Below are 21,151 nucleotides of genomic sequence, written 5' to 3'. Positions count from 1 at the left end.
TTAATGGCTTTTACCGTAACTCTAGATCAAAATCCTACAACAGGTAAATCATTTTTCACGCGAGTTTATTATTTGCAAATTACTTTTTAGCGCAGAATTTCTGAAAACTAAGATTTCTAACTCTTTATGTATTTCTTAACCGAAACCCATTGAAATAACGAGCACAGGAATCTGTGTATTGATCACGTGACACAGATGAAGTCACTGACAAAGTATGGCATTCGATTGTAGGTCTGAGTTCGAGATTTATGTCAAAATTTTGAGGTGACTTTAGCAGAGCCGCACACCAGAATATGTCTGGTAAATCGTGAGACTGTACAAAGTAACACATCTACCAGATAATAAATTTTTTGATGTTGAGTTAGGTTTTTAACGAGATTCAGTTTTTAAACAAAATTTTGTCTGAATGCATTAAAAAACTGCAAATTTGTTCGGAAAAATTTCAGAGTTTCTGAAAATAAAACCTGAATCTAGAAGCGACAAATTTGAACTGATTGTTTTTTTTGTTGTATTTTTCAAGAATATGCGACAACCAAACCCTTGACAGAAAATTTTTTCATGTTTTGGAAATGTCAAAACTCGGCTTACAAATGATTTAATTCTATACATTCTCTTTTCGGAATGTTCTAGAAGCAAATCTGCGTCAACATCCACCAAGGGGTGGCTGTGAAGTCGGAGGAGTATCTGGCGGAACTGGCCAGACATAACTACGTCACTCCTACTTCATACCTGGAACTGCTGTCCATATTCTCAAAACTAGCCGGGATCAAGAAGCAAGAACTGAAAACCGCGAGAGATAGAACCAAAACTGGCCTTACAAAGGTTTGATTCGTTTTTGTAATACTGGTCACGTGACAATTTAACCAATTTCTAAACATTGATGTACCAAAAGAATAAAATTAAATGAATCATCTGATCTGATGTTCGGTTCTGATAGTTTCATATCAAGTCCCGCAGGCGGCTGAGGCATGGTCATGGCCCGACAGGCGTGGTCAATTGAACTAGTCTTATATCTAAAACTTGCTGATTATCCTTAGGTAACATGTTAGATTATCGCATTGACGCGTTATTATGCTAGTCTTTCTGATAAGAGGGTGAAATATTGCGTGCATTTATGGTATATTTGTTCTGACACCTTTATTCTACAAAATCTTATAGTTTAAGGGTTCGGACTCTGATCACTGGATTGAACGTGCAAATTGCTAACTTTTGCGCCAAGAAATCATTTGGTTTTTAACTTCAAAAATAAATATTCGCGAACCGCTTGTTTAATTTTGACCTACTTACTGTTTGAAAATTTTCTCGCTGATCTTTATTCTAGCACAACCAGCAATTCTTTTTTATGTGCGACGGTGACAGTTTTGTCAAAACTTTTTAATGACGACTTTTTTTTAAAGAGTTTGAGATATAGTGAGCAATATGATATACCATTGTCCTCACTGCCATATGATGTAGGCTAAATGTTGCCTAATTGAAATCTGTTGGTTAATGACATAAGATTTATCTTTATCCGACACAAAGTGCTTGCCACGATTCCATAAATCAATTGGTTGTACTTGATTTTAATTCCTTCCCGCTTCTGTAAAATTCTAAAAACGGCAGCGTTGATGCTAAGTGGTCCCGCAACCTCGATCCAAAAAGTATTCACATCAACGAAAAAATTGCCCTTTGAAGAAAAAATTCACACTACTAATATTACCAACATTACTTATGACAAAACTGCGACTGCGACGAGTTGACCAGTTGAGAATAGTTAGCCAAAACGCTGCTGTTCCCAATTAATTGTTTGATTTGCTAATTGGGGCCCATCATTGAATTAATCTATAGTTGATCCAGTTTTTAGAAAAAAGGTCAAAGTTTTTAATTAGTGAAATAGTGATCCACCAATTTTTTCTGTACTGTCAATTGAGTTGCGTCATATTTGCGGCGTTATGGTTTCAATTTGATGTTTGATTCTAGCTTCACTGATTTGACTTGGACCTCATTTTGTGGTTCTTACAAAATGAAGGCTCTAACTAGCTTCCCTTCATAAACGTTCATAAAGCAACCAGACTTCACTAGTTTTTTTAAACTACTTTAAGTTGCTTTCAAAATGTTTGTTTTTTTGTTTTGTGTTTGTGTTTCCCATGGCCAGCATAGTGCTTCAAATTTATTTCAGCCTGGCAGAAATTTTATCTACGAAAATATTTTTCTCATTTCTCTTTATACTTTAGGAAACGAAACAAAAGTGTTTTCAGATTCTACCCTTAAGCTTATTGGACAGAATTGGGCTCAACTGTTTGGTCAGGGGCGGGAGCAAAGAGAACAAATCTAGATACCAAATGATTTAATCCAATGATCTTGTTTTTTTTTGAAATGGTCCTCATAATAGGCTCTTTCAAAGAGTGCTCAGTGCAATTTTTGAACAACAATCAGTATTTAGGCTTCCACAGTTTTTTTTACCTGATGGCTAGTAAAATGTGAGTTTTCTTTGCTTCTGTGCTTTGTCTTTTGTTCTCTCTATAATAAAGAATTCGAATTGTCTTCTGTGTCCCGCTTCATCTCGTTTTTGACCGTGAGCTCTAATTAACTTTTACTATTCAAGGTAATCGGCAAAAGAGCTTGCTTAACTGGATCATAGTTATTGAATTTTTATCGAGCACGTTAAACTGCTATTTAAAAAAGGGATCTTTTTCTGCTTTTTTACCTTGGCTTTTTGAGGCTCTGCGTTTGTTTTTGAGAATTGAATAGTTGCGTGCATAATATCACTGCAAAAATTGGTTGGCAACTGTTGATCTTTTTCTCAAGTGTAAGAGCTTTTATTTATTTCACTAATGATCTCATTTTTTGTCTTTCTCGTGATATTGGTCATTTGAAAATTGGTATTTTTTCTGCGTTTGTTTATTGCAAGCAAGCTATTGAGCCACTCGCTTTCCCGCTTTTTGTTAATTTGGGAAAGTGTTCTGGATGATTTTTTTATATAAAGGTTTTTATCCGACAGCTAGTAAAAAGTGGGTTTTTTCTAACATTTTTGACTTTTTTATATGGGGTATGTGTTAAACTGTTCTCCGTATTTAGCTAGATGCCATTTATCTCACTAATTTTTGTGATCCTCGCTCTATCTAACGCTCTTGTGATTCTCAAGAGTGGTAGAAAAGAATTGCTTCATTAAATCGTAGTTGTTGAATGTTTTTTGAGAGAGGTGTACTACTATTCTTTGAAGAAGAGTTTCAACCTTCAGTTTTTTTTAAACTTTTTTTTTGCAATTGTTCATTCCGACGTACAATTTATTCCTAAGAGTTGGACCGTTTAACTATTTTTGTTCGTCTGGTTTTAGACATCAATACACGAGAGTTTTTGAGATTTCGCCCATAAACTTGAAGGGTGACTCGCAGGGCAGCAAACGCAATCTTTTAGTTTTTAAAACTTTTGGAAGAACATTTGCGCCTCCCAATAGTTATTTCAATAACGCAATCACTGAAAACATTAAAAATGTATACTATCCTAAACTCAACGAAAATTCTCCGCAAAATGAAGAAATTAAGCGGCACGGCCAGAAACATTGAGCACAACTGCTAAACTTGTATAGAATTAGAAGTATGTTATGTGTTCTGTTCCGATGAGACTGAAACAGTCGACTAACGTCTGAAGACAATTCCCTACGCGCTTAATTTTGGATAGGGATCTTTCGTGAGAAAAGATTTGAATCATGGGTGCAGTAATATAGCAGAGAAGTTTCGTATATTGCAAATATAGTTTAATGGGACAGCATATATCTAATCTAGCTGGCTGGTTGTTATAAAGAGCTGAGCTTTTCTCAAGACTGAAAAGACCAATTTGCTAAAATTTGGTAAAGAAAATTGCTATGTTTATTCAATCAGCTGCATTCAAGTTATCAGCAGTCAGAGTATTATACACCAGTTAACTCAATCTCCTTCAATTGAAGTTAGCAGAAGGCGTTTCCACAGTAGGGAAAGTCACTTTGAGATTGAAATAAATCACGTAACCAATACTTCAATCACGCGACTAATCAGGAAACGTGCTCCACAAAGAATAGTAAATCACGTCACGCACAAAAGTCTATCGATATTGGGAAAATGAAGGAATGATTAAAAAATGCATTTGAAGTTTGCGTGACATCATGGCGAAAGAGAAAGGGAAAAATCAGAGGGGATGGAGAACGAAAAACCATGTGAATAAAAAAAAGAACGAGAGAAAAAAGGCCGAATAATAAACAAGAAAACTACAACCGAATAGGCAAAAAACACAGTTCAGTAGAAGATTGCATGATTGATTGAAAACAAAGAAGATTTGAGGTGCCGGTAACCTCATGTCGCAGCAATAAAAATATGAAAAAGGAAGTGAAGGGCAAAAGTATCGGGTCTTTCCCATTATAGCCCCCCCCCCCAGCTTAGTGGTCAGATAACCTATAGCCCCCCCCCCCAATCATGGTAAATATACCATAATGGGGGGCTATATTTTCATGGGGGGGGGGGCTATAATGGGAAAGACCCAAAGTATCTTCGCTCAGTTATCACCTTCTTATTGAAATATCTCTGTATCTGGGTTTTCTCGGTAACTGACTTCTCTTTGATTCCTTTTTTTGGCGCATGAGTCTTTTGGCATGAGCATTTCTCAGTGTTGACTCTTTTTGCATTTCGGTCAATGACTCTTTTTCATTCAGCACTTTTTGGGAATTGACCTTTTAGGAAATCAATTTCTTTCGGTCATTGACCTCTTGCGATCTGTGTTTTTAACCCTGCTGCTCGAAAGCACGTGGAAACGCTGTTCAGAATCCGCTTAGACATGCCTTTTTGCCTTTCATTAAACATGGTGGCTTTTATTGTGCAATTAATATATAGGATAGGATTATTGTTTGCAACTACAAGTACATGCGCTGTATTACCGCTTGATGTTTTAATTGTTTAATTGCAGATTTTCCTTAACTGGGGCTGCACAATCTACTGGTCAGGGGGTCAAACGGGAAATATCCATATCTAGAGTGTTTCAGTTAAGTTTCTGAAAATGTTCCGTTTTTGAAAATGGTAATCATAGTATGATCTGTTAATTTAGTAAAAGAATTTTTCTGGCCGCTCTTTTTGCAGATTAGGAGGACATCTGCCTACCCTAAGTAGGAGGACATCTTCTGCCAAGCCTTCAACTCGGTTCTTTGGATTCAATATCCAAGGTGCTAACCATTTTACCACAGAACCATAAATCAGGATAGAAAATTTTGCAAAAGTTGCCTAAAATTGTTGTAAAGCATTGTTTTCTACTCATTTCAGTAACTTTTGCACTGATTCATTTACTTTTATCGATCCATTTACTTCTTTCTTCTGAAAATTATTTAGTTTGTCTATGTTTTTTCTAGTTGCAGAATGGATCTCAAATTGTTTGTCGATTCAGAAATGTTAGTATTTTCAAAGTCAGTTTTCTTTTGAGTGTTCATTTTTTTGCCTGCAATCTCTTGAGCTTGCTTGCAATGTTTAAAACATGAGACTGGTTGTTACCCTTCAATTTGCAGCTTTTGCAGAGAAAATGAACGGTAATATTGAAGGGTTCAGGCAGGCTTTGAACTCGGACCTTCAGATTCACAGTCCAAGATGCTAACCATTACACCATAGAACCATGTGTCTGTTTTGTTTTTATTATAAAATATTTAGCCCACTTGCGTGCAAAAACGCTTCTCATTGACTTAAAGTGCTTGGCGCAATGGCCACGGGACAAACACAGAAAATCCAGGTAGAGAATGATTCTGCTCAATGTTCTTGCTTGTTCTTTTACAGGTTGCCATTATAATAGTATCTGTCGAGTTTTGCTGTGCAAGTATTGAAATCGAAGCAATTTTTTTAAACCAGACTCTATTTAAGCGCTCTTTTTGCCGAATGCGCCGAAAAAAGGGAAGTTGTATTTGTTTACGTTCTACCGTGATTTGAACTCGGATCTCGGGATTCACAGTCCAAGATGCTAACCATTACAACATAGAACCATGTGTCTGTATTGTTTTTCAGAGTTTGTTTTTTCGATCATTTTACTTCCTCCTCTCGGAAATAGTTGTTTTCTATCTTTTGTATTTGCTAAATTGAGCTCAATCTGTTTATCGTTTCAGCAATTTTAGTGTTTTCATTGTCAGATTTTTTTGAGTTTTCGTTTTTTTGCCTGCATGCTCTTGAGCCAGATTGCTATGTTTATAACTTGAGACCAGTTTTGAACCTTCATTTTGCAGTATTTAAGGGGATTAGGAACACGGAAATTTGTGGTTCTAGCAACCCCTGAACTGGGATCTTTGAACTCACAGTCCAAGGTGCTAACCATTATACCGTAGCACCATATGCCTGTCTTCTCATTTCAATAGGTTTTCAGAATTTGTTTTGTTGATAAATTTATATCTTCCTTTCTGAAATAGTTTAATTATTTGTTTTTTCTATTTGCAGAATTCAGCTCAAATAGTTTGCGGTATCGACAATGACAGTCTTTTCAAAGTCAAGATTTTTTTGAGTTTCTGTTTTTTTTTCATGAAAGCTATTGAGCCCGCTTGCATGCGAAAATGGCAAATTTTTGTTTTTGCAGCTTCTCTTTAACTTAGAGTGCTTTGCGCTCCGGTCACGGGAAAACACAGAAGATCCAGGTAGAGAATGATTCAGCTCATTTTTTTTCTTGTTCTTTTACAATTTGCCCTTATAATAGTATCTGTCGAGTTTTGCTGTGCAATTTTGAAATGGAAGCAATTTTTTTTAACCAAACTCTATTTGAGCGCTCTTTTTGCCGAATGCGACGAAAAAGGAATGTGTATTTGTTTACGTTCTACATGGATCTGAACTCGCGTCTTCGGATTCACAGTCCAGGATGCTAACCATCACACCATAGAAAAATCTATCTGTTTTGTTTTTCAGAGTTTTTTTAATCAATCAATTTACTTCTTGCTTTCGGGAATTATTTAATCTTTGTCTTTTCTATTTGCATAATTCAGCTCAAACTAGCAGGTCCGTAAAAGCAATCTAAATAGCAATCTATAATTTTTTCAAGAACTTTCTAAAAACTTTGGATCAACAAATGTGCGCATCCCAATATTAATTTTATTGATAAGTTTACCAAGAACTGAAAAATTGCATACAATCGGAAAATAATTGAAAAAAATGGCAAAAATAAGGAAAATGAGTGCAATCGTCACAAATACTAAGATTAAGCAAAACTGCTAATTTTGTATATAAATGAAAGTTTTGTGTTCTGTTCTAATGACATTGAAACATCTGACTAGCGTCCACAGAAACACCCTAGAAAAGAAGTAAGGGGCTAAATGCAACCTGCTTTGGCGGTTAGCTAAAAACTTTTTCAAGCATCTTAAAGCAAAGTCCGAGCCTCCGATAAACTGTTTAATAATTTAACTTGGTGCACATTTCACCTCACTTTCGAAAGTAAAAATAGTGCCTGAAAATGGGAAGGTGAAAATCGTGAATACAAATCAAACAAGTATATCAAAAATCCAGATATGCCAGCCAAAAACTGTGCCTAAGAAATTTTGATGGAAAGCAAATAACGGATAAATTATTCGGTCGTGAGCGAAAAATGATAAAACGGTTGACTCCTTCAGTAGCTAGCCACAGTAGCTTGACTGAAGGAGTCAACCGCCCCTGTGGGCGGTTGACTCCTTCAGTAGCTAGCCACTGTTTAGTGAGGCTAGCTTTAGTTTAATTGAAGGGGCGTGAGGTAAACGCAGCGGGGGGGGGGCTGGCAACAGTGACGGACGGGGCAATGGCGGGATGGTGATCTTTTTCCAGCACGGTGCCTTACAGCCTAAACGATGTGCAGGTGTGGGGATTGGTGGAGGGCTGTTGTTGGGGTTGGTGTGGGGTGGTGGATCTGTTTCTAAGAGGCACTCTTCACACCATAAGTATAAGTCTCCAAAACAGTTTCTGTGAGTCGCATACTTGGATACAAACGAGCTGAAAGGCTCTGAGAGAACTCAATGCCCGCTGAGCGCTAGCTGTTTATCCTGTTTCTGAGGACAAAAGAAAACAAACTGGTCTGAAGAAAAATTGATGAAGCGAAAACGCAAAAAAAGACCAACAGGATTAACATAATTGCTACAAGCTTTGTTTGAGATAGAGTGTAAGAGATAAGACGTGAAGGAGAAAGAGAAGTAAAGAAACCCCAACTGGCAGAGATAGGGAGAGAGAGAGAGCTAGGAATCTTTTCCAAGATGAGATTCAACTCAGCAACTTCTAGTTTTCTAGCCATTTTAATAATTAAATCATATAAAATCTGATATAAAAAATAAAAGAAAAGTTTCTAGATTTCGCAGTGGAAAAGATATTCAGAACCATTTTTTGTCCCTGGAGTTCTTTCATAAAACCCATCTGCGTTTACTTCTTGCTTTCGGGAATAAATTAATTTTTGTCTTTTTGCATAATTCAGCGCAAACTAGCAGGTCCTTAAAAGCAATCTAAATAGCAATCTATTATTTTGTCAAGAACTTTCTAAAAACTTTGGACCAACAATTGTGCGCATACCAATATTAATTTCATTAATGCATTTACCGATAAAAATTGCATACAATCGGAAATTAATTGAAAAATTTTGGCAAAATAAGGAAAATGAGTGCAATCGTAACAAATATTAAGATTAAGCAAAACTGCTAATTTTATATTTAAATGAAAGTTTTGTGTTCTGTTCTGATGGCAATGAAACATCCGACTAACATCCACAGAAACACTCTAGAAAAGAAGTAAGGGCATAAATGCAACATGCGTTGTCGTTGAGCTAAAAACTTCTTCAAGCATCGTAAAGCAATATGAGAGCCTCCGATAAACTGGTTAATAATTTAACTTGGTGCACATTCCACCTCACTTTCAAAAGTGAAAATAGTGCTTGAAAATGGGAAGGTGAAAATTGTGAATACAAATCAAACAAGTATATCAAAAACCCAGATATGCCAGCTAAAAACTGCCTAAAAAAATTTGATGGAATGCAATTAACGGATAAATTTTTAGATCGTGAGCGAAAAATGGTAAAATTCCCGACGCCAACAAAACCTACTTTGCAAATGTTGAAACAGAACCGACTAAAGTCGAGCGAATTGCTCTCAAACGACCGGCAAGCTGTTGGCTCCGTCAGTAGCTAGCCACGGTTTAGTGAGGCTAGCTTTAGCTTAATTGAAGGGGCGTTAGGTAAACGCAGCGGGGGGCGGGGCAACAGTGGTGGATGGGGCAATGGCGGGATGGTGATCTTTTCCAGCACGGGGCCCTTACAGCCTGAACGATGTGCAGGTGTGGGGATTGGTGGAGGACTGATGTTGGGGGCGGTGTGGGGGTGGGGGATCTTTTTCTAAGAGGCACCCTTCACACCATAAATATAAGTCTCCAAAACATTTTCTGTGATTCGCACACTTGGAGACAAATGAGCTAAAAGGCTCTGAGAGAACTTAATACTCACTGGGCGCTACCTCTTTATCTTGTTTCTGAGGACGAAAAGACAAATGGGTCTGAAGAAAAATTGATGAAGCGAAAATTCAAAAAAAAGACCAACAGGATTAACATAATTACTACAAGCTTCGTTTGAGATAGAGTGTAAGAGATAAAACGTGAACGAGAAAGAGAAGTAAAGAAACCCCAACTGGCAGAGAGAGAGAGAGAGCTAGGAATTTTTTCCAGGATGAGATTCGACTCAGCAACTTCTGTCTTTCTAGCCATATTAATGTTTAAATCATATAAAATCTGATATAAAAAAATAAAAGAAAAGTATCTAGATTTCGCAGTGGAAAAGATGTTCAAAACCATTTTTTTGTCCCTGGAGTTCTTCCATAACACCCATCTGCGTTTACTTCTTGCTTTCGGGAATTAATTATTTTTTGTGTTTTCTATTTGCATAATTCAGCTCAAATTAGCAGGTCCGTAAAAGCAATCTAAATAGCAATCTATTATTTTGTCAAGAACTTTCTAAAAACTTTGGACCAACAAATGTGCGCATCCCAATATTAATTCCATTGATACATTTACCGAGAACTGAAAAATTGCATACGATTGCGAACTCATTGAAAAAATTTGGCAAAAATAAGGAAATTGAGTGCAATCTTAACAAATGTTAAGATTAAGCAAAACTGCTAATTTTGTATATAAATGAAAGTTTTGTGTTCTGTTCTAATGACAATGAAATATCCGACTAACATCCACAGAAACACCCTAGAAAAGAAGTAGGGGATAAATGCAACCTGCGTTGGTGATGAGCTAAAAACTTCTTCAAGCATCTTAAAGCAATATGAGAGCCTCCGATAAACTGGTTAGTAATTTAAATTGGTGCACATTCCACCTCACTTTCAAAACTGAAAATAGTGTTTGAAAATGGGAAGGTGAAAATCGTGAATACAAATCAAACAAGTATATCAAAATTCCAAATATGCCAGCCAAAAACTTTGCCTAAAAAATTTTGATGGAATGCAATTAACGGATAAATCATTCGATCGTGATCGAAAAATGGTAAAACTCCCGAAGCCAAGAAAACCTACTTCGCAAAATTTGAAACATAACCGACTAACGTCGGGCGAATTGCTCTCCAACGACCGGCAATTTGTTGGCTCCGTCAGTAGCTAACTACGGTTTACTGAGGCTAGCTTCAGCTTAATTGAAGGGGCGTGGGGTAAACGTAGCGGGGTGGGGGGCAACGGTGGCGGATGGTGCAATGGCAGTATGGGGATCTTTTCCAGCACGGGGACCTTGCAGCCTGAACGATGTGCAGGTAAGGGGATTGGTGGAGGGCTGATGTTGGGCGCGGTGTGGGGGTGGGGCATCTTTTTCTAAGAGGCACCCTTCACACCATAAATATAAGTCTCCAAAACATTTTCTGTGATTCGCACACTTTGAGACAAATGAGCTAAAAGGCTCTGAGAGAACTTAATACTCACTGGGCGCTACCTCTTTGTCCTGTTTGTGAGGACAAAAAGACAAACGGGTCTGAAAAAAATTGATGAAGCGAAAATTCAAAAAAAGACCAGCAGGATTAACATAATTGCTAAAAGCTTCGTTTGAGATAGAGTGTAAGAGATAAAACGTGAAGGAGAAAGAGAAATAAAGAAACCCCAACTGGCAGAGAGAGAGAGAGAGAGCTAGAAATGAAATTTTTTCCAAGATGAGATTCGACTCAGCAACTTCTGGTTTTCTAGCCATATTAGTATTTAGTTCATATAAAATCTGATATAAAAAAATGAAAGAAAAGTTTGTAGATTTCGCAGTGGAAAAGATGTTCGAAACCATTTTTTGTCCCTGGAGTTCTTTCATAAAACCCATCTGCGTTTACTTCTTGCTCTTGGGAATAATTAATTTTTGTCTTTTCTATTTGCATAATTCAGCTCAAACTAGCAGGTCCGTAAAAGCAATCTAAATAGCAATCTATACTTTTTTCAAGAACGTTCTAAAAACGTTGGACCAACAAATGTGCGCATCACAATATTAATTCCCTTGATACATTTACCGAGAACTGAAAAATTGCATACGATCGCGAACTCATCAAAGAAATTTGGCAAAAATAAGAAAAATGGTTGAAGTCGTAACAAATATTAAGATTAAGCAAAACTGCTAATTTGATATATAAATGAAATTTTTGTGTTCTGTTCTGATGACAATGAAATATCCGACTAACATCCACAGAAACACCCTAGAAAAGAAGTAGGGGATAAATGCAACCTGCGTTGGTGGTGAGCTAAAAACTTCTTCAAGCATCTTGAAGCAATATGAGAGCCTCCGATAAACTGGTTAATAATTTAAATTGGTGCACATTCCACCTCACTTTCAAAAGTCAAAATAGTGTTTGAAAATGGGAAGGTGAAAATCGTGAATACAAATCAAACAAGTATATCAAAATTCCAAATATGCCAGCCAAAAACTTTGCCTAAAAAGTTTTGATGGAATGCAATTAACGGATAAATCATGGTAAAACTCCCGAAGCCAAGAAAACCTACTTCGCAAAATTTGAAACATTCAAAAGTGAAAATAGTGCTTGAAAATGGGAAGGTGTAAATTGTGAATACAATTCAAACAAGTATATCAAAAATCCAGATATGCCAGCTAAAAACTCTAAAAACTTTGCCTAAAAAATTTTGATGGAATGCAATTAACGGATAAACTTTTCGATCGTGAGCGAAAAATGGTGAAACTCTCGACGCCAACAAAACCTACTTCGCAAAAGTTGAAACATAACCGACTAACGTCGGTCGACTTGCTGTCCAACGACGGGCGAGTTGTTGGCTCCGTCAGTAGCTAGCGCGGGTTTAGTGAGGCTAGCTTTAGCTTAATTCAAGGGGCGTGAGGTGAACGCACCGGGGGGGGGGGTTGGGGGGACCTTGGGGGATGGTGCAATGGCAGTATGGGGATCTTTTCCAGCACGGGGACCTTACAGCCTGAACGATGTGCAGGTGTGGGGATTGGTGCAGGGCTGATGTTGGGGGCGGTGTGGGGGTGGGGCATCTTTTTCTAAGAGGCACACTTCACACCATAAATAAAAGTCTCCAAAACATTTTCTGTGATTCGCACACTTTGAGACAAATGAGCTAAAAGGCTCTGAGAGAACTTAATACTCACTGGGAGCTGCCTCTTTATCTTGTTTCTGAGAACGAAAAGACAAATGGGTCTAAAGAAAAATTGATGAAGCGAATACGCAAGAAAAAAGACCAACAGGATTAACATAATTGCTAAAAGCTTCGTTTGAGATAGAGTGTAAGAGATAAAACGTGAAGGAGAAAGAGAAATAAAGAAACCCCAACTGACAGAGAGAGAGAGAGAGAGAGAGCTAGGAATCTTTTCCAAGATGAGATTCGACTCAGCAACTTCTGGTTTTCTAGCCATATTATTTTTCAGTTCATATAAAATCTGATATAAAAAAATAAAAGAAAAGTTTGTAGATTTCGCAGTGGAAAAGATGTTCGAAACCATTTTTTGTCCCTGGAGTTCTTTCATAAAACCCATCTGCGTTTACTTCTTGCTTTTGGGAATAATTAATTTTTGTCTTTTCTATTAGCATAATTCAGCTCAAACTAGCAGGTCCGTAAAAGCAATCTAAATAGCAATCTATACTTTTTTCAAGAACGTTCTAAAAACGTTGGACCAACAAATGTGCGCATCCCAATATTAATTCCCTTGATACATTTACCGAGAACTGAAAAATTGCATACGATCGCGAACTCATCAAAGAAATTTGGCAAAAATAAGAAAAATGGTTGAAGTCGTAACAAATATTAAGATTAAGCAAAACTGCTAATTTGATATATAAATGAAATTTTTGTGTTCTGTTCTGATGACAATGAAATATCCGACTAACATCCACAGAAACACCCTAGAAAAGAAGTAGGTGATAAATGCAACCTGCGTTGGTGGTGAGCTAAAAACTTCTTCAAGCATCTTAAAGCAATATGAGAGCCTCCGATAAACTGGTTAGTAATTTAAATTGGTGCACATTCCACCTCACTTTCAAAACTGAAAATAGTGTTTGAAAATGGGAAGGTGAAAATCGTGAATACAAATCAAACAAGTATATCAAAATTCCAAATATGCCAGCCAAAAACTTTGCCTAAAAAATTTTGATGGAATGCAATTAACGGATAAATCATTCGATCGTGATCGAAAAATGGTAAAACTCCCGAAGCCAAGAAAACCTACTTCGCAAAATTTGAAACATAACCGACTAACGTCGGGCGAATTGCTCTCCAACGACCGGCAATTTGTTGGCTCCGTCCGTAGCTAACTACGGTTTACTGAGGCTAGCTTTAGCTTAATTGAAGGGGCGTGGGGTAAACGTAGCGGGGGGGGCAACGGTGGCGGATGGTGCAATGGCAGTATGGGGATCTTTTCCAGCACGGGGACCTTACAGCCTGAAAGATGTGCAGGTGTGGGTATTGGTGGAGGGCTGACGTTGGGGGTGGTGTGGGGGTGGGGAACTTTTTCTAAGAGGCACCCTTCAAACCTAAAATATGTCTCCAAAACAGTTTCTGTTATTCGCACACTTGGAGACAAATGGGCTAAAAGGCTCTGAGAGAACTTAATACTCACTGGGAGCTGCCTCTTTATCTTGTTTCTGAGAACGAAAAGACAAATGGGTCTAAAGAAAAATTGATGAAGCGAATACACAAGAAAAAAGACCAACAGGATTAACATAATTGCTACAAACTTCGTTTGAGATAGAGTGTAAGAGATAAAACGTGAAAGAGAAAGAAGTAAAGAAATCCCAACTGGCAGAGAGAGAGAGAGGAGCTAGAAATCTTTTCCAGGATGAGATTTGACACATCAACTTCTGGTTTTCTAGCCATATTAGTATTTAAATCATATAAAATCTGATATAAAAAAATAAAGAAAAAAGTTTCTTGATTTCGCAGTGGTAAAGATGTTCAAAACCATTTTTTCCTCTGGAGTTCTTTCTTAAAACCCATCTGCGTTTACTTCTTGCTTTCAAGAATCAATTAGGTTTTGTCTTTTCTATTTGCATAATTCAGCTCAAACTAGCAGGTCCATAAAAGCAATCTAAATAGCAATCTATGCTTTTTTCAAGAACGTTCTAAAAACTTTGCACCAACAAATGTGCGCATCCCAATATTAATTTCATTGATAATTTTATCGAGAACTAAAAAATTGCATACGATCGCAAAATCATTGAAAAAATTTGGCAAAAATAAGGAAAATGAGTGCAATCTTAACAAATGTTAAGATTAAGCAAAACTGCTAATTTTATATATAAATGAAAGTTTTGTGTTCTGTTCTGATGAAAATGAAACATCCGACTAACATCCACAGAAACACTCTAGAAAAGAAGTAAGGGCATAAATGCAACCTGCGTTGGTGTTGAGCTAAAAACATCTTCAAGCATCTTAAAGCAATATGAGAGCCTCCGATAAACTGGTTAATAATTTAACTTGGTGCACATTCCACCTCACTTTCAAAAGTGAAAATAGTGCTTGAAAATGGGAAGGTGAAAATCGTGAATACAAATCAAACAAGTATATCAAAAATCCAGATATGCCAGCTAAAAACTGCCTAAAAAAATTTGATGGAATGCAATTAACGGATAAATTTTTAGATCGTGAGCGAAAAATGGTAAAACTCCCGACGCCAACAAAACGTACTTCACAAAAGTTGAAACATAACCGACTAACGTCGGGCGAATTGCTCTCCAACGAGCTGCGAGCTGTTGGATCCGTCAGTAGCTAGCCACGGTTTAGTGAGGCTACCTTTAGTTCAATTGAAGGGGCGTGAGGTAAACGCACCAGGGTTCGTCTTTTCTATTTGCATAATTCAGCTCAATTTAGCAGGTCCATAAAAGCAATCTAAATAGCAATCCATACTTTTTTCAAGAACGTTCTAAAAACTATGGACCAACAAATGTGCGCATCCCAATATTAATTTCATTGATACATTTATTGAGAACTGAAAAATTGCATACGATCGCAAACTCATTGAAAAAATTTGGCAAAAATAAGGAAAATGAGTGCAATCTTAACAAATGTTAAGTTTAAGCAAAACTGCTAATTTTATATATAAATGAAAGTTTTGTGTTCTATTCTGATGAAAATGAAACATCCGACTAACATCCACAGAAAAACCCTAGAAAAGAAGTAGGGGATAAATGCAACCTGCGTTGGTGGTGAGCTAAAAACTTCTTCAAGCATCTTAAATCAATATGAGAGCCTCCGATAAACTGTTTAATAGTTTAACTTGGTTCACATTCCACATCACTTTCAAAAGTAAAAATAGTGCTTGAAAATGGGAAGCTGAAAATCGTGAATACAAATCAAACAAGTATATCAAAAATCCAGATATGCCAGCTAAAAACTGCCTACAAAATTTTGATGGAATGCAATTAACGGATAAATCATTCGATCCTGATCGAAAAATGGTAAAACTCCCGACCCCAACAAAACCTACTTCACAAAAGTTGAAACATAACCGACTAATGTCGGGCGAATTGCTCTCCAACGAGCTGCGAGCTGTTGGATCCGTCAGTAGCTAGCCACGGTTTAGTGAGGCGACCTTTAGTTCAATTAGAGGGGCGTGAGGTAAACGCAGCAGGGTTTGTCTTTTCTATTTGCATAATTCAGCTCAAACTAGCAGGTCCATAAAAGCAATCTAAATAGCAATCTATACATTTTTCAAGAACGTTCTAAAAACTTTGGACCAACAAATGTGCGCATCCCAATATTAATTTCTTTGATACATTTATCGAGAACTGAAAAATTGCATACGATCGCAAACTCATTGAAAAAATTTGGCAAAAATAAGGAAAATGAGTGCAATCTTAACAAATGTTAAGATTAAGCAAAACTGCTAATTTTGTATAAAAATGAAAGTTTTGTGTTCTGTTCTAATGACAATGAAACATCTGACTAACGTCCACAGAAACACCCTAGAAAAGAAGTAAGGGGCTTAATGCAACCTGCGTTGGTGGTGAGCTAAAAACTTCTTCAAGCATCTTAAAGCAATATGAAAGCCTCCGATAAACTGTTTAATAGTTTAACTTGGTGCACATTCCACATCACTTTCAAAAGTAAAAATAGTGCTTGAAAATGGGAAGCTGAAAATCGTGAATACAAATCAAACAAGTATATCAAAAATCCAGATATGCCAGCTAAAAACTGCCTAAAAAATTTTGATGGAATGCAATTAACGGATAAATCATTCGATCGTGATCAAAAAATGGTAAAACTCCCGACCCCAACAAAACCTACTTCACAAAAGTTGAAACATAACCGACTAATGTCGGGCGAATTGCTCTCCAACGAGCTGCGAGCTGTTGGATCCGTCAGTAGCTAGCCACGGTTTAGTGAGGCGACCTTTAGTTCAATTAGAGGGGCGTGAGGTAAACGCAGCAGGGTTTGTCTTTTCTATTTGCATAATTCAGCTCAAACTAGCAGGTCCATAAAAGCAATCTAAATAGTAATCTATACATTTTTCAAGAACGTTCTAAAAACTTTGGACCAACAAATGTGCGCATCCCAATATTAATTTCTTTGATACATTTATCGAGAACTGAAAAATTGCATACGATCGCAAACTCATTGAAAAAATTTGGCAAAAATAAGGAAAATGAGTGCAATCTTAACAAATGTTAAGATTAAGCAAAACTGCTAATTTTGTATAAAAATGAAAGTTTTGTGTTCTGTTCTAATGACAATGAAACATCTGACTAACGTCCACAGAAACACCCTAGAAAAGAAGTAAGGGGCTTAATGCAACCTGCGTTGGTGGTGAGCTAAAAACTTCTTCAAGCATCTTAAAGCAATATGAAAGCCTCCGATAAACTGTTTAATAGTTTAACTTGGTGCACATTCCACATCACTTTCAAAAGTAAAAATAGTGCTTGAAAATGGGAAGCTGAAAATCGTGAATACAAATCAAACAAGTATATCAAAAATCCAGATATGCCAGCTAAAAACTGCCTAAAAAATTTTGATGGAATGCAATTAACGGATAAATCATTCGATCGTGATCAAAAAATGGTAAAACTCCCGACCCCAACAAAACCTACTTCACAAAAGTTGAAACATAACCGACTAACGTCGGGCGAATTGCTCTCCAACGAGCTGCGAGCTGTTGGATCCGTCAGTAGCTAGCCAGGGTTTAGTGAGGCTACCTTTAGTTCAATTAGAGGGGCGTGAGGTAAACGCAGCAGGGTTTGTCTTTTCTATTTGCATAATTCAGCTCAAACTAGGAGTTCCATAAAAGCAATCTAAATAGCAATCTATACATTTTTCAAGAACGTTCTAAAAACGTTGGACCAACAAATGTGCGCATCCCAATATTAATTCCCTTGATACATTTACCGAGAACTGAAAAATTGCATACGATCGCGAACTCATCAAAGAAATTTGGCAAAAATAAGAAAAATGGTTGAAGTCGTAACAAATATTAAGATTAAGCAAAACTGCTAATTTTTTATATAAATGAAAGTTTTGTGTTCTGTCCTGATGAAAATGAAACATCCGACTAACATCCACTGAAAAACGCTAGAAAAGAAGTAGGGGATAAATGCAACCTGCGTTGGTGGTGAGCTAAAAACTTCTTCAAGCATCTTAAAGCAATATGAGAGCCTCCGATAAACTGGTTAATAATTTAACTTTGTGCACATTCCACCTAACTTTCAAAAGTGAAAATAGTGCTTGAAAATGGGAAGGTGAAAATCGTGAATACAAATCAAACAAGTATATCAAAAATCCAGATGTGCCAGCCAAAAACTGTGCCTAAGAAATTATGATGGAAAGCAATTAACGGATAAATTATTCGGTCGTGAGCGAAAAATGATAAAACGGTTCACTCCTTCCGTAGCTAGCCACAGTAGCTTGACTGAAGGAGTCAACCACCCCTGTGGGCCGTTGACTCCTTCAGTAGCTAGCCACTGTTTAGTGAGGCTAGCTTTAGCTTAATTGAAGGGGCGTGAGGTAAACGCAGCGGGGGGCGGGGCAACAGTGGTGGATGGGGCAATGGCGGGATGGTGATCTTTTCCAGCACGGGGCCCTTACAGCCTGAACGATGTGCAGGCGGGGGGATTGGTGGAGTGCTGATGTTGGGGTTTTTGTGGGGTGGGCATCTATTTCTAAGAGGCACCCTTCACAACGTAAATATAAGTCTCCAAAACAGTTTCTGTGATTCGCACACTTGGAGACAAATGAGCTAAAAGGCTCTGAGAGAACTTAATACTCACTGGGAGCTACCTCTTTATCCTGTTTCTGAGAACGAAAAGACAATTGGGTCTGAAGAAAAATTGATGAAGAGAAAACGAAAAAAAGGACCAACAGGATTAACATAATTGCTACAAACGTCGTTTGAGATAGAGTGTAAGAGATAAAACGTGAAGGAGAAAGAGAAGTAAAGAAACCCCAACTGGCAGAGAGAGAGAGAGAGAGAGAGAGAGCTAGGAATCTTTTTCAGGATGAGATTCGACTCAGCAACTTCTGGTTTTCTAGCCATATTAGTAATTAAATCATATAAAATCTGATATAAAAAAATAAAAGAAAAGTTTCTAGATTTCGCAGTGGAAAAGATGTTCAAAACCATTTTTTGTACCTGGAGTTCTTTCATAAAACCCGTCTTCAAGACTTAAAAGGTTTCGTTGGCCAGTAATGATTGTTATAGTCAGAAAAGGTCAAAAATATTCAATTTTTTTAAGAAAATTGCATATATTAACGAAATATTGCTGAAATTTGTGATATTAATATCTTCAGAACCTTTTCATTGTCTAATAAGACTATCCAGTATGCCCATTTTGAGCCTTAAATAGTTTCAGTGGATCATGAAGATCAATAAACTTGGAACATGATAATATTTCTCCGAAGTCTGAAAAACTTAAATTTTATCAAATCAAAAAATCAAAAAGGGCATGGAAAAATCAAAAAGATTCAAAAATTTTCAAAAAACGTTGAGCTCGTCTAGAAACTATACAGTAAGCTATTATCAAACCCTAGAGGAGGTTCCTTGGCTCTTGAGGCTGGAGAAACCTAAAGAAATCACTAACGGTTTCAGAAAAATTGCAACATTTAAAAAACTGCTAAAATTTGTGATGTTAAACGGTTGGAAACTATTCCATGGCAAATAGAAATTTTACGGTAACTTATTATTAAACCATAAAGGAGGTTTTCTTAATAATGACAATGAAGCTCAAAAAAATTAAACATTGCAAGTTTTTTTTTTTAAAAAAGCAAAATTTCGTGATATTTAATTCTTGAAAAACATTCCATTACATCAAGAGACTATAAAGTAACCTATTATCAAACCCCAGAGGAGGTTTTTTAGCTCTTGAGGCTGGAGAAATCTAACAATTGTAAAAAAAATCAAAATTTTTTAAAATTGCAAAACTTGAAAAACTTGAATAATGACACTAAATGTCAAAAAATTAAAAAAAAATTGCAAGTTATGCCAGAAAAATGCAAGAATGCGTGATGCTAAAACGTTGAAAACCATTACATTGCCACCAGAAGCGTTGCAGTAACCTTTTATCAATCCCTAGATGAGTTTCATTGAACTGGGGCTGAAAAAAAGACAAAAATTTTCACAAAACTTTTCACATTCAAAAATTGTAAAAATTAGTATAAATTTGAGTGTTTTTGTTTGCAGTACCAACACAGATAGCTGTTAAAAAGGTCATAAAAAGTACTTATGTCTTGCAAAAAACCTTTACCAGCCTCAATTTTGGAGTGGTCCAACAAAAAATTCGAAAAATGACAGAAAATTCAACAATTTGGGCTCAAAAACTCCTAAAATGACCCTTCAACCTTAAATTGTCTTCACAGGAGCTACAACTTAATAGGCACTTGAAGGCCTACTAAACGCTACTAAAGGCCTCTATTGGATCTTATTGCCCGCTGGGCGCTACATGTTTAGCCCGTTTTAAGGACGAAAAGTCAAATGGGTCAGAGAAAAATTCGGCCAAGCGAAAAATCGTATAAAGAAAGACCAACAGGGCTAATATAATTGCAACAAACATCGTTTCAGAGCAATTACACGGAGTAGTTAAACCTCATGCATTCGCAGCTACCATATTGTCAACGAGATATAAAGAATTCAAAGGCAAAAAATAGCAATGCCCTTTCTTGGATCTATTTCTAATTGACATTTTTTTGGTGAAGGACTTTTCTTGCATCCCTGTTTTTTTTGCGGCGCGTGTATTTCTTGGGAGCTGGATTTTTGGTCATTGACTCTTTTTGCATTTGGGTCAATTAATACTTTGTAGTCTGCGCTTTTTCAGACATTGACCTTTTACTAGTAATTTTTTTCGTCGTTGTCCTCTCGCAATCTGTCCGCTTAAACATGCTGCTCGAGAGCTCCTAAACATGCTTTTCAATAGTTCTTATAAAATCTTGTCTGAGGAATCTTAAACATGCATTTTCGGTTTCGTTAAACACGGTGCCTTATGAACTGTCATGTTTTTAACATATTGGATTGTTTGTCGTTTTAGCGGTGTTAATATTGTCGTTTCAGCGGTGTTAAGTCTGAGTTTTTAGTTTGTTTTTGCATGAAAGCTTTTGAGCCCGCTGAAATGAAATTAGGCCAACTTTTTTGCAGATTCTCATCAACTTAGAGTGCTTCGCGCACTAGTCAGGGGGACAAACAAAGAAGATCCAGGTAGATAATGATTTAGCTCAATGTTTTGTTCTTTTACAATTTGCCCTTATAATAGCATCTGTAGAGTTTTTCTCAGTGCAGTT

General features: G+C 36.9%; 1 protein-coding gene across 1 annotated transcript in view; it reads left to right on the top strand.

The window, feature by feature from the left end:
- The window catches only part of LOC142352043 (dynein axonemal heavy chain 1-like), a 234,705-nt gene that overhangs the window by 104,638 nt on the left and 108,916 nt on the right, over positions 1-21,151 (top strand). The window contains 1 exon segment of the mRNA XM_075404390.1: positions 631-822. Coding sequence (XP_075260505.1) covers positions 631-822 — 192 coding nt within the window.

This window comes from Convolutriloba macropyga, chromosome 13, assembly GCF_964194025.1.
Source record: "Convolutriloba macropyga chromosome 13, txConMacr16.3, whole genome shotgun sequence".
NCBI lineage: Eukaryota > Metazoa > Xenacoelomorpha > Acoela > Convolutidae > Convolutriloba > Convolutriloba macropyga.
This window is presented reverse-complemented; position numbering and strand designations above follow the sequence as displayed.